Genomic DNA, 27,311 nt, shown 5'->3' with positions numbered 1-27,311 from the left:
AGCAGCCCTGCACTCCTTGAGGAGGCCCTGGTTCCTGGCCCCAGCACTTAGAGAAAGGAGAGCCTGTCTATTCCACACTCCACGCAGCAGTTATTGTAGTAAGTACTAAAGGATGCCTACCAGTCACTAAAGACAATTACCTGTGACGCCACCACATAACAGAGCAGTAATTTAAAAACACAGCACAGGAAGCATTAACTAAGCACTTGAAGGGACTTGAAGGGAAAATTTATACCAGGGCTAAAGCATGAGCATTGCCTCAGCTGCAAGAACACCATTACCTGACAGCGTCCTCTCCCATCACCGTCACCATGGTGGTAAGATTTTTTTTTTGTATCTTCAGTATTACAATAATCGTATTAGCCTACTAGCCCAGAGACCATTCAACTCTGAAGACAAGAAATGTAGGCTGCATCTGATTGAACGGACAAACAGCTTGAATTTCAAGTTGAAGAACTTGTGATGCAAACCCAAGGCTTTCTTGGTTCTGTTCTGGATTTTATACCGTCATTAAAATGTGACTACACTGGGTGGGAGAGATGGGTCAGCAGTTGAGAGCTCTCAATGCACTTCCAGAGGACTCTTCAGTCCCCAGCACCCACTGGGTGGCTCATGAAGCACTCTCCTGGCCTCTGTAGGCACCTGCACACATGTGGCCCACATACACACACAAAGAAGAATAAATCTTAAAATGCCACTATCATTTTATGTAGGTTTCTTATAGTTTTAAGACTGATGCTGTTGAATTAATTTGTTGAAATCTTGACCAAGGACAAAATATCAACTTCAGAATTCCTTATTACTTTCAGAGTGGGAATTCTGTATGAATTTTAGAGTTAGCATATTAGTTTCTATAAAGAATCTGGCTGGAGTTGTCATAATGATTAAACTGAACTATAATCTGTAGATGAATTTTGGACTATTGCCACCTGCACAAGATCATCTTCCATAACCATAATACTTTTCTATTTATTTATGACTTCAATTTCAGGAATTATATAAGTTTTTTTATTTTAATTTGTTATGTATACAATATTCTGTCTGTGTGTATGCCTGCAGGCTAGAAGAGGGCACCAGACCTCATTACAGATGGTTGTGAGCCACCATGTGGTTGCTGGGAAATGAACTCAGGACCTTTGGAAGAGCAGGCAATGCTCTTAACCTCTGAGACATCTCTCTAGCCCCAGAATATAAGTTTTTCACTGTCATATTTTAAAAGAATTTTATTCTTTTTTATGCATGAATAAAAATTTCTTAATTTTAATTCATTTTAGGTGGTTAAATAATGGCCATGTAATTAATTTTAGTCATTAATTTTGATTCTATATTATATCTCTCTAAAGACATCTGAAGGTCTCGTCGTAGATGCAGTGAGGTCCTGTTAGAATATTGCAGCTGTCAGGACAGGAAGAGTGACATGAAGTGTGACAATGGTCATGTGACAGCACAGGCGGAGACTGGACACAAGAAACTGAGGAAGGTCACAGGCGTTAGAAGCCACACACACACATACACACACACACACACACACACACACACACACACACACACACACACACACACAATTAGGAGAACAACATTTTCATTGCTTTTATTGCCCAACGGGTAAGACTTTGTTACGGCAACCTCAGGAAGCCAAGATGCTCCTAACCTTGTTTTAGAGTAGAGTCCTGAAGATATTCTATAAAGGAAATCATGTCACCCCCACTCCTCCAATGCCTGCTTTGGGCAGTCCTGTCCACTGTCAAACTACTACTTGACTACATAAATGGTAACATTTCAGCAAAGGCAACTTTAGGAAATACTGTGTTACCTATAACAGACATGGCTTTCCAACCTGAATAAAACTACTAAAGCAAGAGAGTAACACTCGTCCAAGGCCACTTGTGTTCTGCCACCTTACTTCCTCTTTATATTTTAGATGTGATTATTGACACACAATGACACAGAATTACTAGTAATTAATACAAATTATCATCCTCCTTTGAGGAAGACGACTGATTTAATTTTTTAGCTATTATAGTCTATGCTATAATTACAATATTAAAAGTGGTAACCAAAACAAATACATATATACCAAAGTTCCTTATAACAAAATTTAAAACAGACTCATTTCCTCTTCCTACCCTGAAAACAAATGCATGAGTAACATTATAATTATTCAAGCTATATTTAGGAATCCACACAGCACACATATACGGGTACTAACAATGAAAAAAGAAAAAAGAGGCCATGAATTTGAAAGAGAGCAAGGAGAGGTACATGGAAGAGTTTGGAGTGGGGAAGGAAGGGGGAAATGATGTAATCATATTATGACTTCAAAACAAAAGGTGCTTTGTACATTCTAATGGATTTAGCGTTCATCCGACGTCAGTGCTTGCCCCCTCTGGAAGAGCGTTCTCATCCCCACTGCCAGGGCCCTGCTCTCCGTTCTGCTCCAGAAGTCCTCGGCAGTCATAACCACCTCCTTCTTCCTTTACTCTTTCTTCCTCTGTTTATCTCCAGGCAGCTGAGGCTTTCCCTTCCTTCAACCCACTTGTCTGATGAAGGGTCCCTCTTTCCCTGAAAGCCTCAACTAAAGATCCATCCCTAGCCCACAGCATCCTCTGTGCTCTTGCCTTCACCATGACCTCCATTCCTGCGTGTTCAGTTTTACCTCTGTCCCGAGGTCTCCACGATACCCATCGCTGGGGTTAGTTTCCCAGAAGGCCCAGGACTGGCTTCCCAAGGTTCCACTGTTTCTCTTAAACAGCTTGGCTGGCATCTCAAATTCAATGGAAATTTACTGGCCATCACTTTCCAGTTAGGCTGTATTGCATGTTAAGGGTCATACTCTTAGGTCTTGCTCTTCCAGCCCAGGGTAGCAGAGCATATTTCCACGCCCACGAGCTCCCCATCCTCCTGCTAGTCCTAAAACGCCAATCTTTACTGAGGTTGCATCATACGGGTTTAAAGTCTGCTCTTGGCCTTGGAGCTCACCTGTTGATAAGGTCTATTGATGAACACTTCTTTTGTCCAGTTCCAGTGTCAGGCCCTTGTCAGGGTTGATCTGGCCTGAGGTGTTTAGGCCGAATCATTGTCTTGAGTTCACCGCTCCTCAAACTTTTCCAAAAGTAGCAGTCGGTCTCCCAATCAAGAGTTCTCTACACCAGTCCCCTGCCAACACACCAACCACTCCCCGCTAGCATCAGAATAAATTTATTTCAGCCTCTCCAGGCACCACAGGTCTTTCCAATTGCTGTCTTTTGTGCATGCACGACCTCAACTGAGCTGATCTGGAGGCCCAGGATCACCATATGTTTATTCCCTTGCTTAGTTTGCTGTCTCTAGTCCCGTTCCTATATTCCAAATTCTACCCACAATTCCAAGCCAAGTTCAAAGTTCAAGTTCAAATTTCTGAGGCCCTTCTTTAACCCACACCTGCCTCAGGTAGACTAAAATCTCTGTCCTGGTTCCTGCATTGTTCGAAAAACAAGTGCCCGCTGTGGAGAGTCTGTATCCGGTTCATCTGCATACGTCACGAGATAGACTGCAATGTCTTGCACAGATTTATTAAGGACGTGGTGGACAGACGGACTGGCCCCCTGCTGGTGTCCCTTCTGTGTGAGAAACGCTGTACCGAAAGGCAGACCTCGTACAGACATTGTTCATTGAACGTCTACCCATGTTACAACTTTTTTAAAAGATTTTACTATTAGTTCTTTGAGGAATTTTGTAAAACGAGTTGAGTTTTGACCACAATCATCTCTCCTTCATCTCCTCCCTGACCCACATTCCCTTTCTTCCCCTTTCAGTTCATCTCCTTTTTATTTTACCCATTAAGTTCAAATTGCGTTGACTGTATTCACGGCTGTGTCGTCTTCACCCGGAGCGCGGTAGACCTACCAACGGCAGAAAGGGTACTCGGTCTTCCAGAAGCTATAGGTTACCAGCAACTCCTCGGCTGGGGGTAGGACTTTATGTCTACTCCTCTCATGTCACAACTAGTAAGTAGAAAATATACAATAAAATGGACAGAAGGCCCTGGGCTGGGACACCCACTTTTCGCTTGTGTGACCTACCTCCAGGCAGGCATGCGTGTTTGTGTGAAGCTGACACCCACCACAGGACTATGTTTTGTTCCGGTATGTTTTGTTTTGTTCTTGATTCATTTAGCTTCCAAACAGCTCATCTGGCACAACTGTGCCTTTCATATTTCTGGCCTAACTAAGTTCTTCCAAGGAAACAAAGTTACAGAAAACTCATTTGATTTCATGTGGCTGGATAGGGAGGGCAACATCCGAAGGAATCACGTTATAATCACATCACCATGACACCAACCCTGAGAAGCTATGTCCACAAAGCAAAGTCCCGCTGTCCTCTGCACACATGAGGCCCACGCCGGGATCTGTGGCTGGAGATAAGGTTAGAGATGTGAGATCCCCCACTGTGAAGGGAAAAGCACGGAAGATATAGTCACTATCCAGTAGTGCAGGAGAACTCCACATCCTTCCGCCGTTGATACTGGCTGTTAGAAAAACACACCTTCCCTGAACTGGTTTATTAAACCCTCTGTCCATGGTTTTACTATGTGCTGGTAAATAAGGAGAGCATTTTCACCTAGCACTGCTGGCTCCCCAAGCCCTTACCCTGGCGACTGTTTAACATCAGAATAGCATGTACATCCTTACTATAGCTGCTGAGGATGTTGGTTGGAAAACGTAAATGTGACAGGACTGACCAGGTTTAACGTGAGTGTCAAAGGACCACTCAAAGTGAGTCATGGCCTGCAGCCTCAGTGCTAAGACTCACAAGCCGACTCTAGATCTGCAGTGTTCAATCCTTCACAGTCAAAATATCCCCCAGGACTTGTGTGTGTGCCTATGGTTTAGAAATACTAGTCCAGGAGATGGAGTTTTAAAAATTTACCTTTGAATAAGGACACCACAATGAGGTGCAGCTTCCCAGCTCTAGCCTAGAACCAATTCCGAAGCTCTAGCATTGGCTATGACTCCAATACAGTGCAATATGGGAATCAATAAGGTTAAAACAAATGCTAGTCTCTCTACTCTCCCATTACCAACACAGCTAGTCATAGCATCACCCAGTTAAATTTGAATTTCAAATGACCGATAAGTGATAAATTATTTTTAGTATAACTATGTCCCAAATATCACACGTGTCATTCTTATTTAAAAAATTATTCCATTATTTCTGTCCTTCAGATTTAACTGGGAGTCTGAACTCTAATTACCCCTTCTGTGGACTATCTGGAGACAGACAGTGAGTGGCAGATAAAGCCGAAGACAGTGGGCTGAGTTATGTAGCTGAGGGCTACTCCTAAGTGTTCATACTAGCCTGTATACTTACTGGTCATGGGTAGGACGTGATGAAACATGAACGGTTTTCCCTCTGCCTCCGGGAATATCCAAACAGGAACAGCAAGTAGGCTATAGGGACAAAAGTCTCCACCACAAGGGCCCTTTAGGAAGGGAAGCTCAGAGGATAAAGAACAACCATAGGAGCCATATCCCAGTGAATAGGGAAGTTAAAATGTCAAAGCCTCATATCTACTTTGTAGCAATCCCAAACTCTCAAATCATCACTTCTGACTGTAGAGAAGAAGCTGAAGCTGCTGATGACTTGACGTCTTTAGCTGGCACACAGCCACCAGACTCACGTGAGATTAGAGAAGATTAACAGTAAGGGACCAAGAGCTGAATAGCCAACGTCCTTCACTCACATGACTACATGTCTGGACTTGATTTTTGTGCCTCTCAGACACATGTCATGAGGCCCTGGCTGGGGAGGTGGCTCCCGTTCACTAGCTGTGTGCACTGTCAACAGGCCTAGTCATGAGTGCCTTACACCAGCACGGAGCATCGACGGATGAGTAAGGGACAAGGAGCAGCAGAGACAGTGGAGAAGGAATGGAGGGACAGCCAATCGCAGTGGCTGTGCCGAGGAATCAGGGTGTGGTCTTTGTTTGTGCGTCTCTTTTGATGGTGTTAGCATTTCTGGAAACTAAAAACTACCGTATTATTTATCGCTGGGAGGCAATCCAACCTATCCAACCTCTCTCACTAAGTTATACTGCACCCTAAAAGCTTTCTGTTGGTGTATGGCTCTATTGTTCTTTTTTTTTTTTTTTTTGCTTTTGTCTTTTTTGAGGAATTTCGAAATTACATAAATCACCACTGATTCATTTAAAAAAAAAACTTAGTTCTAGCACAAAAAGCATTGGCTCTGACAGAGGTGAGCTTAATTTATTAGAAAAAAAAATACCTTAGCTAGCAAAAACTTTCATCCACAAGGGACACTTTATGATTACCGATCTGATTCCAAATGCACTAATAATTAACTCCGGAATGTTTAGGATGGATGTTGGTCCCCTCTGGCTTTTAAGAAGCATATTTCATCTTGCCCAAGTCCCTCTGTCTACTCAAATGCTGCCTGAAGAGACGAACCAGAAGTCACCACTTCAGCGTACACATGAGAGGTCAGAACGGCAAAACCGGGGCCCTGAGTTATCATGAAACTGCTTTGTGGACTCTGCAAGAGGAGCCATCACTGACTAAGAGCTGAGCCCATCCAGACCCTGAATTTCAGGGATCTTCTGACAACAGGAGAGAAAGAGTTCTCTCTCCATTCTTGCCTGTGCAGAGTGGCTCATCAATTCCATCATCCCCTTGAACGCAGGAAAGGGATGACTCTAGGCAAGATCTCTCTCTCCCTCTGTGTGTGTGTGCACATTTGTATATTTTTTGTTTGTGGTTTGTTAAAATTTAAGGAAACTAAAATATCTCATTTTATTTATTTTTGTGGAATGGCGCCAGGACAGAAACCTAGTTGCTCAGGTATGCTAAGCAGGGCTCTAGTAGTAAAGCTATACTCCCAACCTGTTCTCCTATTCGTTTATGTTTCCTTGTTTGTTTGGTTTGGTTTTTGTTTTTTAGACAGGGTCTATATAGCCCAGCCCGCCTTTCAACTCAGATTCTCTTTTTTTCAGTACCCCAAGAGCAGAGACTGTGCCCAGCATACCTACCTGAAGATGGGCCTACCATGAGAATGTGTATATTGCAAGTGAAATAGAAGACATCCCAGTGGATCTACTGTGGAATAGAGGACATTTCAGTGGACCTACTGTGAGATGGAGGGCATCTCAGTGGACCTACTATGGGATGGGATGGAGGGCATCTCAGTGGTTCTACCGCAGGATGGAGAAATCCCAGTGAACCTACTATGTGATGGAGGACATCTCAGTGTACCTATTGTTGGATGAAGGAATTCCAGTGGATCTACTGTGTGATGGAGGAATCCCAGTGGATCTACTGTTGAATGGAGGACATCTTGGTTGACCTACTATGGGAAGGAGGACATCTCAGTGGGCCTACTGTGGGATGGAGGAATCCTACTGGACCTTCTGTGGGATGGAGGACATCTCAGTGGACCTATTGTTGGATGGAGGAATTCCAATGGACCTACTGTGGGATGGCGGACATCTCAGTGGACCTACTGTTGGATGGAGGAATTCCAATGGACCTACTGTTGGATGGAGGAATTCCAATGGACCTACTGTGGGATGGCGGACATCTCAGTGGACCTACTGTGGGATGGAGGAATTCCAATGGACCTACTGTGGGATGGCGGACATCTCAGTGGACCTACTGTGGGATGGAGGGATTCCAATGGACCTACTGTGAGATGGCGGACATTCCTAGTGATGCACGACCATTACCACTCTCCATTATAAAATCTTTGCATCAACTGTACAAGATGTCTAAGATTTGACTTGAAGCTTCTGTCTATGTCCTGTCCTATGACAATGAATCAGGCCTTTTGGACGGATGGATGTTTTGCTGGATACTTAGACCTTCTGGATGGACGGATATTTTGCAAGCTACTTTGGTCCAATTCTTCTCTCATGTCAGAAACATTTCTCCTCAGGAGAATGCAAAAGGACTGGAGGACATAAGACCCAGGACTATAATGGCGAAAGATTATTACATTTTATTTTCTTGTTTGGCAATAATGAATTCAAATAAAATGTTGCTAGTATAGGTGTACAGGTGTATTTCATGAGCTGATAATTTTAAAATTCAATTACAATTGAGGTGACATTCAGGAGGCCAAACAGGGCCAGAGGGTGCATTCACAGCTCCATCAAAGACACTGAAGGACAAAGAGACCGTAACCCAGAGGACACAGTTGTGGTTCCCCCAAATGCAGTGAACAGTGTCAGGGAGCAAATCAACAATCCTAGATTTCAGAGCATTACCCAAGATACCAATAATAAAAAACTTTGGAATAAACCTGGAAGAGAGAGAAATCTGTACCATTCTTTATTATTATTGGCTTAGACACCTAGTCTACACAACAACAGTGGACTGTGCTAACAGTGGCTCAAAGTGCAATGTGCAGTCACTGCGCTCTGCTCATGAGCCAATAGCAGAAAACAGATGAAAAGATGGAAGGAAATCTCAAGAACTCAGAGCTGGTTGTTTTCAGAATATCAGACACGGCAATCTCCAATAAGGCAGTTAAAACCCCAATGTGCTATCTGTTAGTACCCAGTGGAATACGGGAACATATGCAGGGATGCCAAGAAGTCAAGGTAGGAGTTCAGGTCAGCGCTCTTTAGGCTGCCTTCGGGGAAACCATTCTTTCTGCATGTAGCAAGCAAGGGAGCAAGAGAAGAAGAGAAATTCGTCATCAAAGCTCAAACTGTAGAACCTAGAGTGGTTGAAAGTTGTGCATAAGGCCTCCTGGGCACTTCCTGCCTTATTTCCGACTGCCCCCTTCTGAGTCTGATCAGTCTTGCTGAATACTAGATGCTCAGCATGTTTTTTATTGGATGAATATTCTAACCATCAGCAGAAGATACAGGAATGCATATCGATTTCATAGAGTTGAGAGTGGAGTGTCAAGCAAAATGAAAAAACCGCACCTAATTTCTATGTTAAAAATAAACACTAAATTCGCAAAAGCATTTACTTTATCTAAAACTATTTAGAATGTAAACACTTTTAAGAGCAACTAAAGATCAAAGCAAGATGTCAGGTAAAATTCTATTCATAGGTATAAATATTTACACTTTGTTGGTCTGGTATTCTTGGTCAAGCTTTATTTTTTGCCAATTAATTAATCAACTCTTACTACTAATATAGAAGTTTTTTAAAAATTAATATGTAGTTAAAGTAGGATATTTTTCCAAGAAATGCAGGGGACCCTGTAAATTGTGACCCAGGATGTGACCTACTTTCGAATGGAGTCACCCCCAAATCCAACCATGCTGAGAAAACAAACACACAAATCAACATGGTAAGGAAGAAGGTTCAAATATCTAACCTCACCAAGGAAGAGGGAAAAGAAATTCAGAATGCTAAATGGTCAGCTGAAATGGAAAACAGGATGGCTGAGAAGACAGCATTGGTGATGGCATGGTGACGAACACATTTCTGATGGGCAAATTCTAAGTTCCTGATAGCCTCGGGTTGGGACTCAGACTTAGCATGAGAGAAGCTAGCCACGGGGCTCAGAGACGAGGGTAAGAATGCCTTCTGTGTGCTGTTCTCCATAGAGGTACAGATTGCCCTGAAATGATGAACTCTGACATCAGGCCACCTCTACTAAAGCCGGCTTTGGAAGAGAACAGCTAGCATTTATATTTGTGACTATGTCTTTAGAAAGTGGTCTCTACTAATGAGTTCCACTTAATGAAAATAGAATCTTATTTTAAATACATCAAGCCTCCAAAGAGGTCGTAAAGTGATAGAGTTCTCAGAGATGGCCACTCATGCACTCAATGAATATTTGTTGAGCTCCTCATATAAATAAATATTGGTCAGGGCAAGGAGGCTTCTGTAGGAGCAGCACACATGAACCTAGTCTTGCATTCCCTGTCTTAGATGGCTTTGTACCAGGGGCTGATCTTACAGGTTAATTCTACAAGGCAACCAACTTTCTCATTTACAACTTTTGCTGTGATATAATGCCTATGAATATAAAAAATAGAATACAGAAAATGATGAGATGTAATGTCCGATTGCAATGTGGTAGTTCACAAACAAAAGATCAATTCATAGTTCACAGCTTGAGATTCCCAGGTGGTATAGCTTCACTAAGAACGAGAGTCTTGCATTCTTCCAAAGGTGAACCCAACCACGAGGTTTTTAAGTGAAAATTTTAGGGAACTGAGGGGAAATTGGGATTGAAAACACGTGCTCTATACACATCCTAAGCTGGTATTCAGCACAGATCATGGAACCAAAGAGAAACTCCCATGTTTCTAACTCCCCCTCAAGGTAATAGATTTGCCTAATTCACTAAGGTACCAACATCTGGGAAACATCATGGTTCCCCAAAATAAAAGGAACAGAATTTCATGCCTTGGCTTGATCTGCACATAATGGTCCATCATGGCTGCCTGATGATACACTAAGCCTTTTTCAGCACTACTGTGGCAGCTAAAGTCAGCTAAAGCCTGGATAGGGTATTTAAAGTAAGGTGGGCTTGGGGACCCAAGTTTGTAATCTCAAGAGCCCAGGAGGCTGAGGCAGAATGATGGAAAGCTTGCAGCCTGCTCAGACAATATAGGGAGCCCAAGAGCAGCCTCAAAGTTAGTAAGACCCTGCCTCAAAATAAAAAAAAATCATAAAAGGATTGGGCATATAGCTCCATGATAGAACAATTACCTAACATACACAAGACCTGGGTTCACTAAACCTTCTCTCTCTCTCTCTCTCTCCCTCCCTCCCTCCCTCTCTTTCTCTCTCTCTCTCTCTCTCCCTCCCTCCCTCCCTCTCTTTCTCTCTCTCTCTCTCTCTCTCTCTCTCTCTCTCTCTCTCTCTCTCTCTCACACACACACACACACACACACACACACACCTTACATGTCTATTATGGATCATTATTTACAGAAACTGAGTTACGTTGGAGATGAATATGAATTTACTCTGATAAAGAATCAGAGAAATGCCAGAGAGGGAGAGGCCATTCCAGTCCTCTTAACCCTGACCCCCATCTCCAAAGAAGGCTCCATGGCACCTAAACTTCTGTGTATTGTACAGTTCAAACGTTAGAAATGTCCACTGGCTCTGAATGAAAGCAATTTTTTGTGTGATTATTTAATTAGAGAGGATTTAACTTGAAGAGAACCACGGTGAGGCATGGAAGCGCCCTGTCCCTCTGGCTGTTTCCTATTTCAGAGCCCACATCTCCCCAACTCTAAGTTCTCCACCCCCCACTGGTCCTCTTAACCCTCCTGCTTAGCCTTGATCTGTGTGCTTCAGCTTGCTTTTCCAGAACCCCCTTCTGCCATTCTGGCCCTGGCCTCTCTCCGATCTCACAGAGCGACATTTTCACAGCGACCTAACCTCCTCTGTCACCTCCACCTGCCATCTCCCGCCTCACATCTACCATCCCCTACTTCAAATATTTGCATTTCTCTCCCAATTCCAACCTGCCTTTCACACAGCTAATTAGCTCAGGTTTTTATGCTGTCATGTGTTTGGCACAAGCTGTTGCATTAACCTCCAGAGTGACCTTCACGCTTGCAGAAATGACCGTCATGGTCAACACTTAGCAGCATTTGTGATGTATCTGAGGCTTTGATAACAGTTATATTTAGATTTTTCTCATTTAATACTCCCAGTAAAATCTAGTAGTCTTTACTCCTGACATGAAGATATAGCTACTGAGGAACGGAACTGTTCAATCTACAATTGTGAACCATTATACTTCAATAAAGTAGATTTTTCCAAGTCCATCTGACTTTTTACGTCTCCTATCTCTTTCACTTCTCATACTGCTACCAGAGCGACTTCCCCAAACACTGGTCTAGGATAAAATCAACCCCACTTCCTTGAAGTTAAGGTCTTTCACAGTCTGCCTAGAGCTTGACGTCAGTCAGCTCCAAACTGCCACCGGACCTCAGCCAAACCACGCTCCCAGCAAATGCCTCACAGCGTCCATACCCTTTGACAGCTACAGCATTTCCCCAGGATTCCACTCTTTTCAACTGCCCAGTTCGTTCTTTATTATCCTCCAAATACCTGCTCAAATCTTCCATCCTGGATAAGTTTCCATACGCTCTCAGAGGCCAGCCTGGTGAGTCTGTGCCCCGAGAGACTGCAGCACTGTGCTCGCTGTCAGATGGAGAAGGCTGTACTAAAACTCACCTCATTTCAAGTTACACTGTGGGGAAAAAACTCCCAAATGGAAAAGATCAGAAAATGCTCCATAAAACACTCCCCAACGTACCTTGCCAGGCACCTCGCTCACGGTGGGGCTCAATTAATGCCTATTGAATTAAATGTCCTTGTTACTTCTATTTTTAAAAAATTACTTTTGGGGGCTGGAGAGATGGCTCAGTGGTTGAGAGCACTGGCTGCTTTTCTAAAGGACCCAAGTTCAGTTCCTAGCACCCACAGAGGCTGTCTCACAGCATCTGTTAACTCCAGCTCCAGGGAGTTTGACGCCCTCTTCTGGACTCTTCGGGCACTGCACGCACAAGTATCTCCCATCCATACACACATAACCCTCTCCCATATACACCTAATATATTTTTAATCTTAAATTTCTGTCAGTCTCATACACATACACAATATCTAGTGACTCTATTAGCCCTCTTTTCCTTCTTTTCTTTTCCTTTCTTTCTCCACAAACCTCCTTTTCTTCCATATTAGCTTCCCTCTGGTTTCTCCCACCTCTAGCAAACCTTAGCAGTCAACATTGCCTCCAGAAGAGGTGTGGCCTCAAGGGCACCTCCTCTATTCTTGACGGATGTATGAAGGGCCGGATCTTGTGTAGGTATCCATAGCTCTATGTGTTCATGATTTGCAACAGCCATGCAATCTCTGAACGGTGGCATTCCATGACACTCTTTCCCATATTCCATTTCTTCTTATTTATTTATTTATTTATTTATTTATTTATTTATTTATTTATTTGGTTTTTCGAGGCAGGGCTTCTCTGTAGCTTTGGAGCCTGTCCTGGAACTAGCTCTTGTAGACCAGGCTGGCCTTGAACTCACAGAGATCCTCCTGCCTCTGCCTCCTGAGTGCTGGGATTAAAGGCGTGCGCCACCACCGCCTGGCCATCCATCTTCCATTTCTTAAACTCTCTCCCCTCCCTCTTCTCTGATGTCTCCTGAATCTCGGGAGGAGGGTGTTTCCATTTTCCTTAACACGTTTTACTCCTTTCCTTTCCCCAGTAGCCTGTTTTTTCCCCAGTTATGCTTTTTAAAACTCATGTCCTCAAAATTATCACTGGGTGTGAGATTTAAGGATTATAGTTACAGTTTACCTCAAAAAGGACAAAGAAACACAAACATGATGCTTAATGGATAAATATTCAATATTAGTTATCAAGGATGTTCTTGAGTTTTCCAACAGTTTTGTATCTATCATGGCCACAATAATGTTTTGATTCCTGAATACTTAATTTTGGAACCCTAAACAAGAGAGCCGTAGAGCTAAAGATGCGGAGTCCTCTGATCCACTAGGATGTAAGAAGAAGGAAGTCTATGGGTGCGAGGCCCGCCCCACTGATGCGGAGGGGAGGAGAGGGCAGCCAGTAGGTACTGTTCTGCACTGGGCTGGAGCTGGGGCCAGGCTGCAGCTCGAATGACCACATCTCATTACAGCTTTAGGACACAGTGTGCTTACTCACTAGCCTTCGGGTGGGAAGGAAGCCAGCCAGGCCCCAGAGGACACCTTCAGGAGCTTTTCCTCTGAGCCTCAGCAGAGGACAAGAAGGACGACTGGCATCTGAGAGGACTCTGCCTTGTAACCAACAGCAGAAAATCTAACATCTGTGGTCACGTACCTAAATGCCGCCTTAAGGAATCGGTAATCCAGTTCTCTGTGTTTGTACAAAGCCATTTGCAGCAGCCAACAAATTCATTTCCAGACTCCAAGGCTCTGTCTTTGCCATAAGACTAAGCATTATTTTCAGGAAACAAACCACCGTCACCTTAAACACAATGGCTCCTAACTCTTTGGTACTTCATCCGTGATAGATAGAGAAATAACCCAAGGACATTTCAACCTTCCCTAAACACCCCAAAGTGAGACTGCATAAAATGGGAATTTCCTTCCTGCTAAAAGCTGCGGTCTGCATTTCCTTGCTGGCAAAGTGCTCTCTTGCAGGTGAACCAATGAGTTAATGCTTGCTGACTGCCTCTGGCCTAGCGCCCATCTCCTCTTTAGACTTTACTCAGGATCCTGCCCCCTAATGAGTGTGCCTGCCTTGTCTGCGCCCATCTTCTCTCTATGACTTTACTCAGGATCCTGCCCTGTAAGGAGTGTGCCTTGTTTCCCTGGCTGCTGACACTTGCTTCCTTGTCCTGAGACTCTGCAGACATGTCTGTTTCTCCTTTCTAGACTCTAGTTTCTGAGGGTAGATCAATCTTCTCCCTCTCCCTATCTCTTTGTCTTCCTTTCTGTTTTTCTCCTATATTCCCAGTGGTGTCACTCCGTTTCGCATACCATAAATGTTCAATAAATCGACTTTAGCAACGGGGGGTGAACTACCTTAAAGGACAACATTTACTCCTGCAAGAAATGACTCATTAGATAATTAAATATTTACACTCCCTTCTTCCAGTCCAATGAACAATGTTATCTGTGCACACAGACAAATGTACACACAATACGCCCGAGTTACCCTAAGTCGATCTTTGGGCAAACACAAAAGAGAATCAACCCCATAAATAATTAAAACATGAACTGGGTCATATTTTGTATCTGGTTTTCTTTGAGAAAACTGACATGATGCTTCGTAGCAAATGAAAATTTATTTTGCAAATCCATATCCACAAAATGCCACCAAGCATGGGTCACGCATCTTTCTTTTCTGGTTTTGATCCCATTGCTCTGACTTAGCGTGGTAATGATATTACAAAGCCATTAGCCGATGAAATGAAAATGGCAAAACAGTTTAAATGCTTGTCTAAAGAGACTCTGTTAGACCGCAATTGTGAGTGAAATTACAATGGCAAAATAATTGAAATGCAAGTCTGGAAGACAGAGCCATGAAACCATAAAAACCAGCTTCCGCTAGGGACTCACACCCTTGTGTGAAAACAAGTCCTTCTGAGGGCACAGTTGCAAGTCACTGAAGGGCCGCATTCACAGACAGATGAAACAATCCAGGAACCTCTTCTTCTGCCTTGCTACCTACACTTGACAATGCCACGTCATCATCGGTGCTGGCTTCTGTGACAGATTGATACGGGAACCCTATGCAATGTTGTGCATGAGATAAAGGAAGAAGGGCAAGTCTGGTGTGGGTTTTCCTGCAATAACTCTAACATAAAAGCTGGCGCTATAGCTTGAACAAGGTTTCCTTCCAAATTTAACACTTCAGTGATTAAGTACCGATGTGGATATAATTCTTAGGCTTTAACTTGAAACATTCTACTGATAGATACATCCTTTGGCAAATCTTGAAAATTCCTGACTAATTAGGCCCATACTAATACATCTGCCTACCAAAGGAAAAGAAAACCAGCAAATCAAAACACAGTGTCAGATACGTGAGATCTGCTGAGAAAAATCAATTTGATGACTAGCTAAGCTTTCTCCTCTGAAGCACAGTGAGACCTGCCTTTTGATGGCTGAACACACACTTGAGTCTATCAGCAAAAACAGGCAAGTTATTCGCCAGTTCCCACCTGTGACTCTTCACAGTCTGCTTTCATGGACTCAGTGCTTCCATTTACACAGGAGGAAATAAATACACACACACACACACACACACACACACACACACACACACACAGGAGCTAATTTAAAGAATAAAACTCTTTAAAGGAATTAAACAATCCTCTCCTTTGTGACTTTCTCTTGTGGTGCCAGAGAGGAAGCTGGGAAATTTCATCTAGCCACACAATTTCTTTGCATCAATGATCATGACATTATCTAATAAACAACTATGTTCTCGATTTCTCAAGCTTTGTTTATAGAAGTCTCCTAGAAATATAGACAGCAGTATTCTGATTGTGTAAGATTTTCATATATTCAAGCGTGTTCTTTGAGACAGACTTTCATTTTTCTTTCTTTCTTTCTTTCTTTCTTTCTTTCTTTCTTTCTTTCTTTCTTTCTTTCTTTCTTTCAAGATTTCTTTCCTTTGTGTAGACATGAGCGCTCTATCTACATGTATGACTTTATATCAGAAAGGGGCATCAGATACCACTATAGATGGTTGTGAGCCACCATGTGGTTACTGGGAATTGAACTCAGGACCTCTGGAAGAGCAGCCAGTAATCTTAATGGCTGAGCCCTCTCTCCAGTGCTGAGGCAGAATTTCTAAGAGGAGTTTGAAAATCTTTCTGACTTAGTGTATCAAGTAGTTGACATGGGCCCTTAAACTGTGTATGTCTCCCGAGTGCTGGGATTAAAGGCTTGCGGATCTCTGTGAGTTCGAGGCCAACCTGGTCTACAGGAGCTAGTTCCAGGACAGGAACCAAAAGCTACGGAGAAACCCTGTCTCGAAAATTAAAAAAAAAAAACAAAAACAAAAACAAAAAAACAAACAAAACAAAACCGTGAATGTCTGCTCCTCCAGTTTACCGCAAGAGAATGAACCTCTCCACAAAAGATTCTTCTGTGTATGGTGAACTGAATATAAAAACCAAGTCTGTTGCCTAGATACCTTACAGAAGTCATATCTCAACACATAAAATTGAATGATTAATAACATTTGAAGTCAATTTTAAAGTTATATTAGAGAATGATATTTGTCCAGTTTAGAAATGAAGATACAAACCCCCAAAACAATTTTAAAATCATCTATAGAAAATTCTACGTAGAAAGCTAATTAGGAAAAAAACAAGCAAATACTCTCATAGATCACAGGAAAAAATGTATCAGTGTTCTGACACTAAGTGACAGTATTAGATGTAACATCTGAAATCAACACTCACGGGTTTCATAGAATCAACCTCTATTTAGAAAATTATCAAGTGAGTTTCCTATAAAGATACTGGGGATGGAAACCAGGGTTCTTCACGTGCTTGGCAAGTGCTCTACCGCTGAACTCCATCCCCAGCCTTACCTTAGACATCAGTAAAGGAGCCAGCAATGCAGGTCTCTACTGCCATGTACCCATGTGACATACACTGATGTGCTGGTAAAGGAAAGGCTGTATCCACAATGGTGACCTACAAGGTTGTATCGCTAATCATGTCATAGCTATGTGCGTGTGTAGACTTTCTAACAGTTACATACCAATTAGTGACACCCTTCTCATTAAATGGCTCATGACTTCTGCTAGAGTAGCTTGAAACACATTTCTCTAACTTACTTTAAAATGCTCACAAATAGGCTGTATTGATGAATATATAAAACATGAAGAAACCGTCAGAAAAGTTAGCTACCGAACCCAGGTAAGATTCTAGGTGCTCATGACATAATTTTTCTATTTTTTTTGTACTTACAAGATTTCTCATTTAAAAAATGCAGTTCTCTGGATGAGTGTTATTTACTCTGGGCTCCATAATTAAAAGCGATTTCAGAGCTGTCTCGCTGACATAAAACACTCACCTAGCCATCCGGATCCTGAATTCGGTATGCAGAGATCTGTCTCTGCACTGGGTAGCACGAAGCCCACCACAAACACCTCCACACCATCCGCCATGAGAGCCATGCCCAGGACAAAGAAAAGGGCCCACTGGAAACGACCATGGCCACACTCCTGGATTATCAGCTCATACTGCTGGGCCAGCTCTTCCTCGTCAGCCCTCCGCTCTGACTCCAGCTCTCGGCGGTCCTTGTACTCATCTCTTTTGGGCTGTCCCACGGACACTATGCTGTCCTTCCCCTGGTTCATGCTGGGGATGCCCTGGTACTCCCCTTCATAGATCTCATCCTCTTCATCATGACCCTCAGTGGCCTCACTGGAGCCCTCGTCATCGTTGGCCTCCCCGCTGTAGGTTTCTCCGGGCGGGTAGTAGTCATCGTCATCCTCTTCATCCTGGAACCGAGTGTAGGACCGCTGGGTGTATTCATCCTGGGCCCGGTCCACTGCCTGGCTCACCTTCTTCACTGTTTGCTTCTTCACCTCTTTGGCAATGTCCTTGGCACCCTTCATCAGTGAGGTCCTATCCTTGTAGGAGTCTTCCATGTTGTCTCAGCTGTTGGCCAACGTGCAGCAGGGGAGTGTCCACGAGTGTTCAGCAGCTCAACTCTAACGGCATCACTCACCCGTGGTTCCAAATAGATCTGTATGGGAAGAACCAGGAGAGATGCTCATTATTCCTTTCCTTTCATTTTCCATCACTCAGCTCTTGGCCCCTTTTCACTACTCCACACTGCAGTAGACAGACACAGAAAGACACAGAATGCACTTTTCTTGCTTTGCTAGCACACACATGTGAGCACACTATGCCGTTTCTTTGCTCAAGTGCAAACCACACGTGGAGTAGCTAGCCAAGGTTGCTACTGTAGTTTTTATTTCAAAGAACTTTGCTTGTAGGGTAACGTTGCTCATGTATTCCACTGAGAATGAAGCTAACTCCCACCTTTTAAAACACAAACAGTGTGTCTCAAAAGGCTTCCCCAAGACTCAGAGATCATCAAGGAAGCTTGAAGAGCCGGAGGTGGTGGATGACAATAAGAAAATTTTATCCTGGAGAGAGCAGGGCTCTACACAAATGAAGTCACAGTGGTTGCGACAACATGCATAAAACCCGGAAACCCAGGCAAGCTGGAGCTAGAAAAACATCTCAGCATGAAGATGGGGGTGGGGATGTGGAGGGGTGGTGGGCAGAAAGTCCTATTCCTAGCTAAGGAGCTACTAGTGATTAATAGCTACTGGGAGGAGCAGGGTCAGTTTCAGTTACAATGATGATCTCCAATGGGACAGCCATGTTTCAAGATAAGCCCTACACCCGAGTATTTGGCCAGCACACACTGGACACAGATTTGATGAGTTTTTTTAAAAGGGGAGGGCACAAAGTTGGGTGGGTGAGGAGGTAGGGGTGAGTCTGGGGGGAGCTGATGGAAGGGAATGATTATGATCAAAACACACCGTAAGAAATTCTTCAAGAATTTAAAAAATATTTATTTTAAATTTTTTATTGAGAAAAAGAAAAGAAAAAAAAAGTTTCCGCCTCTTCCCAGTCTCCCATTTCCCTCCCCCTCCTCCCACCCTTCTCCCCTTCCCCCCACTCCTCTCCCCCTCCCTCTTCAGTCCAAAGAGCAGTCAGGGTTCCCTGCCCTGTGGAAAGTCCAAGGTCCTCCCCCCTCCGTCCATGTCTAGGAAGGTGAACATCCAAACTGGCTAGGCTCCCACAAAGCCAGAACATGAAGTAGGATCAAAACCCTGTGCCATTGTCCTTGGCTTCTCATCAGCCCTCATTGTTTGCCATATTCAGAGAGTCCGGTTTTATCCCATGCTTTTTCAGTCACAGTCCAGCTGGCCTTGTTTTTTAAAAATCTGTAAGGTTATATCCTGATTCACAGACACGTAGACATGTACGGACTCACAAGACATGCATCTATACACAGTGAAGGCGCAGCTGGACAGGGACTAGAAGAAGTCCCGTCTCTCATTCTGTGCCCTGAACAGTTCACTGGTCAGTTCTCATGCCATGGCACCTGTTACGATGCATTTTCGCTGCCCCCACACTTGATGTCCACAAAAGTCCTCCAAAGACACTTCACATGGAGTCTCCCTTCCTACTGCAGCTGTGTCTGAAGGAAGCTGACAGCTAATCAAATGAGTTTATGTGGAATCACAGAATTAGAACACGCATTTTGTTTGTGGAGGTCTTCCCTTTCAGAGCTCACCCCAGCCCGACAGGAAGAGGATAGCCCGGGCGATGGGCCTTCACAGAGCCACCTGCAAGTCCTCCAGGTTTATCTCTGCTGTCCTCGAATGCAGACATTCGATGGTGGATACGTAATTGATGGCACGTTAGAAGTGATGCTTCTTTCCCAAGCAGGTCCTATCTGGAAGACGTAGTCACTGCTGGCTTGTGGGCAGCCTTGTGCCAGGGTCCTCCTCTCCTTCTTGTTATCTGCTTCCCTGCCCTACCACACACTGGTGCCATGCTGCTCTCTCTGTCTGATCGCAGACTCACAGACAACAGGGTCAGCTGACCACAGAGTACATCTGGAATGCCCCTAAAAGAAACCCTTCCTTCAAAATACTCTTAGATACTTGCAGTGATGTCATGCTAACTAATACAAAAACCACACTTGGGTTGCAAGCAGTAGTTCTCAGAGGGAAGTTTACTTCACCAGGTGTGGCTGAAAGCAAGGCTCACGACCATCTTAAAAGATCATTCACGTTTGCAGAGAGTGATCCTTTATTTCTACATGGATTACAGAGTATAATACATACTGTGCACCAGGCTCTGCTTGCTTCAACTGAAAATTAAAATTCATTGAAAAACCAATGGACTAGGAAGATGGCTCAGCAGTTAATGCATGTTCTGCATGAGCAAAGGACTTCTGTGAGATCCCCAGAACCAGTGGCAATGCTGGGTGGAGGCATGCCTGCAACTCCAGTCTCCAAAGGTGGAGGACAGAGAACCCTAGATAATGCTGGCTAGGCAAATGAGTCATACTGGTCAGCTCTGGATTTGATTAAGAGACCCTACTTCAAAGAAGAACGTGGAAGGCTCATCAAGGAAGACTCCCAACATCAACTTCAAGCTCCCACATGTGCAGGTACACATATGCCTGTGAGCACACACACACTCACACACACACACACACACACACTGCAAATATACAAATGAAAAGAAAAAGAAAAAAGAAAACCAAAACAAATTCAGTTGGTTTAGCACATACCATACCAGGTATGTATTAGCATTTTATGTTCCCCCCTTATATTTTTTTACAAACTCTTTCAATATGATAAAATAAACATTATGGCCTCCATCTTTTAGATGTGAATACTAAAGCAGAAAGGGATGATCAAGTCGAGGACCACAGGGCTTGTCAGAGCAGCTGGGGCTCGCTCTCAGCTGGGTCTGAGCCCAAGGCTTGTGCCTTCACCTCATCCGGTGCTCCAGCCCGGATTCTATTCTTTTCCTCCCTGTACTAACATCGCTTCACCACCTCGTCTCCAAACTACACTGTGGGCTCTGAAAGGAAAGGAGTTGGAGTTGTTGATGACATCTTTTCATCAAGGATAGCTTTCAATGGATAGCAGTTCCCAAGTGCAGTCTGATTTGTCCACGGAAACAATCACAATACGGCGGCTGTCTTTCCAAAGACAAAATGGTGATGTTAGATAGGTGTAGTGATCAAGAGGGCGGGAGATTCGGCAAAGCCTCCAGACGCCCACCATCTCCAAAATACGCATGATGACATCCTATCTTACTCAGACAGAAGTAACGCCTGAGGCCGTTCCTTACTCAAGCATAAGGTTCTACCCTTTCACATCTCCACACCTGTCACGTGTCAGCTAAGGGCACCTAGGGTGACCCTGAAATGCAGGTGCTCACAGCTCTCTGCACAGAGGGAAAGCAGATCCAGCACCTCGGATGCAGTCCTCTGCAAGACAGCAGCAGGTGCTGGCTGGTGGAAACAGAGGCGCAGAGGGAAGCTGGAGCACAGTGGGGGAGCGACAAGAATGTGGGGGGAGCGCAGTGAATAGGCCATAGTATTTCTTCTATTGGCGGTTACTGGGGATCTCTGCAAACACTCTGACACCGAGGAAGAGTCGTCAGGTTTTGTGTAAATGCCCTGATCATCATGTTGAGCCAGAGAACCCACAGCTGATTGATACTGTATCTTTAAAGGCGATATTTAGAACAAATAACTTTATATCAAATGACATCTGATATATTCAATGATACACACATTTTGCACAAATAGAGAAGGGGTAACCTCTACATATGGATGAGAATTATTCTGACAAGCATGGCGTGTGGATGCTGAGTGTGTGTTTTTGCTTTTGGTGGTTCACAAAATAGCGGGCATCTAGTAATGTCACATAGTGTTTTAAAGCTGTTGCACACAAGCTCCCACAGCACACAGCACACATGCGTGAACACATACAAACACTTACACATACATACACACATATACTCACATACACTCCCACGCACACACATAGACATGCACACGCGTGCGCACACACACACATTTCTGTTTCTCCACAAAGCCCCCACCTTCAGCATTTCCCTCATCATCACTACCATAACCAGTTCCTGGGATGTTCCTCCTCTCTAAAACTTGCACATGTCTTCCAGGTGCTCGACAGTGCATCTTTCTCATACGTGCCTTCCCATAGATTTAAAAACACCGTACTCTCACTGCATACTGGTACCCATAATAGCAGCAATCTATTCTCTCCACAGTGAGTGTCAGGCCAGAATGGGTTACACAGCAAGCCTTTGTCTCAAGAGAGAAAAATATCAAATTGAGCAGGCCCACTCCAGAGCTCACCCTGTGAAGTACCATATCAACTACCTTTTAGGGAAACTGTGAGCGTGTGGTGGAAATGAATCTTTGGTAAAAGACAGCACCACCCAGTAGCCTGGGCATCATCTAGACTTTCTGCAAATGCCTGGCATAAAGGGGTTGTGCAGAGAGACTTACTATGAAAGGACTCAGCTCCCCAAGGCAGGGAGAATGGAGGAATAGAGAGCTGTTATTGAAAGCATAAAATGTTTCAGTTTTTACAAAATAAAGGGTTATGAAAAAGGACCATGATGACAGTTGTGGAAGAGTATGAGTGTGTAGCTACAGATGATTAAATGAAGATTTTATGCTATGCTGACGTTATCACAATAAAAATACTGGAGAAAAGAATTTTAAATATATTTTACTAAGTCTTTGAAATTTTTATATTTTGTGTTTTGATCATATTCACTTTTTATTCTGCCCCCCAAAAAACTCTTCTTAAATACACCCCCCATTTCAAGTCCTTTTTAAAGAAAATATTACCTCATAGCAGATATCCTGGAAAAATAATTTGGAAATTCAGAATCACACATATGAGAGTGAGAAAGAGAAAGACAGAGACAGAGAGGTATATTTCTACAATCCAGATTCCTAACAATCAGCAGTTCTGCTTCCAGCATTTGACTGTGTGAAGGCAGGAGCACCGAGCAGGAGCACCTAGCAGGAGCACCGAGCAGGAGCACCGAGCAGGAGCACAGAGCAGGAGGACCGAGCAGGAGCACCGAGCAGGAGCACCGAGCAGGAGCACGGAGCAGGAGCACCGAGCAGGAGCACAGAGTAGGCGCACAGAGCAGGAGCACCGAGCAGGAGCACCGAGCAGGAGCACAGAGCAGGAGCACCGAGCAGGAGCACCGAGCAGGAGCACAGAGCAGGAGCACCGAGCAGGAGCACAGAGCAGGAGCACAGAGCAGGAGCACAGAGCAGGAGCACCGAGCAGGAGCACAGAACAGGAGCACTGAGCAGGAGCACCGAGCAGGAGCACAGAGCAGGAGCACCGAGCAGGAGCACAGAGCAGGAGCACAGAGCAGGAGCACCGAGCAGGAGCACAGAGCAGGAGCACAGAGCAGGAGCACAGAGCAGGAGCACAGAGCAGGAGCACTGAGCAGGAGCACAGAGCAGGAGCACCGAGCAGGAGCACTGAGCAGGAGCACAGAGCAGGAGCACTGAGCAGGAGCACGGAGCAGGAGCACCGAGCAGGAGGACAGAGCAGGAGCACAGAGCAGGAGCACCGAGCAGGAGGACAGAGCAGGAGCACAGAGCAGGAGCACCGAGCAGGAGGACAGAGCAGGAGCACAGAGCAGGAGCACCGAGCAGGAGCACTGAGCAGGAGCACAGAGCAGGAGCACAGAGCAGGAGCACCGAGCAGGAGTACAGAGCAGGAGCACCGAGCAGGAGCACGGAGCTGGTCGGATCACACTGAGCACACACATTTGAAATCCTGCTCAGATCCCTCTAACACCTATAACTCTTCCACTGTGAAATCCCCTACTTGTTTGCTCAGTGGCTATCTCAAGCCACACAAGACTTCATCCCAATGTGGACTGAGTTTTGGCTGTCAGCAAACCTTTGAGAGTAGTAGTTCTCAGACCTGGGGATCCCCAGGAAATCCCCAAGATTATTCAAGGACACTGCGAGGTCTGTAACAGCAGAAAGCTGTTGCTTGGCTTCATTCTCAAAAGTCATGATGGATAGCGACCTTCTGCAGGGGCTGCCCGGTAAGTAGTAATGTCGCTCCCCTGTTGCTAATGGGGCATGGCCTTGCAGAGCACAAGGATCATCAGAGCAGTGACGTTATTCTCAAGTTTAGTTTCTAGTATTTGATCAATAGATATAATCACACAGACAAAATCTTACTTATCATTAGTAAGCTCTGGAGTGAAAGTAAGTCCGAAAACAAAAAAACAACAACACAGACTCACTCTTACAGATTCCTGTCAGGTCAGGACATGGCCCTGTGAGCCTTCCTATGTGTTTTCTGTTTTTCTTATAGAACTTTGTGATTGCCTCTGCTACAGCCCCAAAGGGTGACAAACAGCTGAACTAGTTTGCTTGTCCTTTGCTCTCAGTAGTGCTAGATTTCCAGTTGTGCACAGATGCTGGATTCTGGGGCTTTCCAACTTGCCTGGGTGACAGTTTCTAACCACCGTCTATGACAGACAGCTGTAGGCTGTCCTTTCTCCCAGTACTCCTAGCTTGCATGCTCACCACACACGGGTCATAACTTGTGACACAGCCTCAGTCCCCATGCTCTCTTCGTCCTCTCCTTTTCTTTTCTATCCCCCGAGGATTTCTTTGACATTTTGGGATCAGCCATTTATTATTTAAATGGTGTTTTGAAATATTAACCAGGGCATGAACTAGGCTATAGGGTAGGGGAGAGGGGACTGGAAATGCATTCAGTCCATCATCTTGATCCAGAGGTGGATATTTCCATAACCTGCTTTGATATTGAAATTTTCTCTAGCTTTTAAATATTATTCTACCATTTTAATTTGCATTCGGCTATAATTCACCTGACCTGTCTCCTGCCATTGGGCAATTAGGTTGTTTTTATTATTTTAGTCTTAGCAGTGTGTACTGGGAATTCTGAGGTCAAAAGGAAAACCTAATTTTGGCAATTTAAAAAACCACTGAACCCAGGAAGATTAAAAAGGTTCTCTATTCTTCTGTGTTCTCCTCTATACAAAAATTGGCATTGAGATAAATGAAAAACTTGTTTTGTTGTTTTAAGTTGCATCTGACTGCTGGTAAAATCGAACATTTCTCATGAAAATCTTCATCCCGTGTCATTCTCGTTTTGGGCTGACAGCAGGTTGGTGGTCACCTCCAGAAAAGCATGTTGGCGCTCTAGCCACCAGAATCTATGAAGGGTATCATAGCTGGAAAATAGGTGATTGGGTTAACATATTGACATGAAGCCCGCCTGGACTATGAGGTTACACTGTAGATCCACGGACAACTGTCCTTGTAAAAAAGGCCAGAAAAGACATGGAAGGGAAGCTGTAGTTATTCCAGCAACAGCCAGAAGCTGAGGGGTCCTAGATCCACCCACTCCAGAGGACAACGAAGGGTCACTGTTGGAGAAACTGTGTCTCAGCTAACACCACCATGTTGGGCTTCTGGCCTCTATAACAGAGAGAAGAGAAATTTCAACTCACTCAGTTTGCAGCCATTTGGAAGGCAGACACAAGACACTAACAGTCTTTTGCCTATTGAGTTTTATGAGAAACAGAAGCTTTTGGTGCACTATAAGTATTTTTCTAAGATGGTCTTATCTATGGTGAATGTTTTTGCCATGACTAGCTAAGCTTTTAAATCATTTTTATATAATCTACTTTAGGTTCTTTGTTCATATTTCCCACCCAGTAGGCAAATCTATTAAGGCCCTGTTGAACTTCTAAAGTATGCATCTATAGGAGAATTAGTTTAGTTTAATTGTTCAACATTTAGTTTTGTAACTTGTTTTGTATATTGTATGAGGTACAACTAGCTACCAAATATTTCAGAAAAAGTATTAAAATATCCCTCGGACAAGAAATGAGGTTCTTACATGTATCAATCAATGCCTCTTAAGACTTTTGTCCTGGTCATCTGTTTTTAGCTTTAATAGTTTGACTTTTTATCTCCTTTCTATATTTTATACCAATGCATGTTCCCTTCATGACACATCCTTTTCATGTATATTTTTTATTATTTTAATCTTCTTTCTTTTCCAGCGAAACTTAGAATTGCTTGGCCATTGTTTTTCAAAGAAATTTCTATTAATACTGTACTAAATTTACAGATTAATTCCAGAATTAAAAAGTCTAATAATAGACATCTCACCCAATACAGGATAAATATGTTATCCAAGCCTTCCTTAATACTACTCAGTGAAGTTGATATAGTTTTTTATTGTGACAATTATTTAATACAAAAATACATACACACATAAATGTATTTAAAACATTGACACCATGTTTATAAACTCTGCTCTGCAGGAGGAAAAGGTAAGCAGACCCAGGGGGTCTTCTCTTGATCCTGGGAAGAGTTCAGTACTCCTAGATTCTGCCCTCAAGTCACTACTAGTCACCCTATAACCCTTTGGCAGACCAGATGCCCCAGGAGAATCCAAATAATCCCATTATGAAGAACACTCAGCTGAAAGAAAAAAAAAACCCGACACATGTAATTCTTACTCTTTAATAGCAGACAGGCAGACACTCACTTCCATTAATTGACCAATGACATTCTGGCAGACGGTTCCCCAGTGTTGAGCAACTGCCAGACTTGAAAAGGGCCATCTGTGAATGTGCCTCTTCCACAGGGACTTGGGGATCATGAGAGAGGAGCTCAGTGGGCAAAGTCAGGAGCCGAGTTCCTTCCAGGAAGCCTGGCCTGGAAGACATGGTGCTGGGGTGGGGAAGAGTAGCAGACCCCTCGCCGTGACTCTTGCTTCTTTCCCCAGGGATTAAAGATCATTCACTCGATGTTTATTAAGAGTCTGTGATATACCAAACATTATTTTAGGAGCTCAAAATCAGAGACTAAATAAGACACTAAGTCCCTGGTTGTATAGCCTTTCCTCCTCCATCGTCACAATGAGACAAAGGAACACACTTTGATGCAGCAGCGAGTGCTAGAAATCAAAAACAAGACTCAGAGAAGTTCATGCTGATGTCTTATACTGGTGTTCTCCAAACAGGAAAGGAACACTTTGAGTCACAACAACTACACATAGCTAATGGCTGCACAATGGGATGATTCAGCCTACCCAGTATGGAAAGTATTCTAGGACAAGTGGTCCAGGGAATGGTGATTGGAAGATGAAGCTTGAATACGTGCTGACTATGGCCAGGATGTAAGTCATGCTATTACCCAGGGGCTCAGACACAGAGAACAGCACACAAGAACAAGGGCCCTTGGTGG

General features: G+C 43.9%; 1 protein-coding gene across 1 annotated transcript in view; it reads right to left on the bottom strand.

Moving 5' to 3' along the window:
• Positions 1-27,311, bottom strand: part of Sv2c (synaptic vesicle glycoprotein 2C) — a 189,528-nt gene that overhangs the window by 126,309 nt on the left and 35,908 nt on the right. Inside the window, exon 2 of the mRNA XM_075976275.1 lies at positions 17,526-18,203. Coding sequence (XP_075832390.1) covers positions 17,526-18,105 — 580 coding nt within the window. The 5' untranslated portion in view covers positions 18,106-18,203. The remainder of the gene's footprint in view (positions 1-17,525; positions 18,204-27,311) is intronic.

Source organism: Microtus pennsylvanicus, chromosome 6, assembly GCF_037038515.1.
Source record: "Microtus pennsylvanicus isolate mMicPen1 chromosome 6, mMicPen1.hap1, whole genome shotgun sequence".
NCBI classification, from domain to species: domain Eukaryota; kingdom Metazoa; phylum Chordata; class Mammalia; order Rodentia; family Cricetidae; genus Microtus; species Microtus pennsylvanicus.
This window is presented reverse-complemented; position numbering and strand designations above follow the sequence as displayed.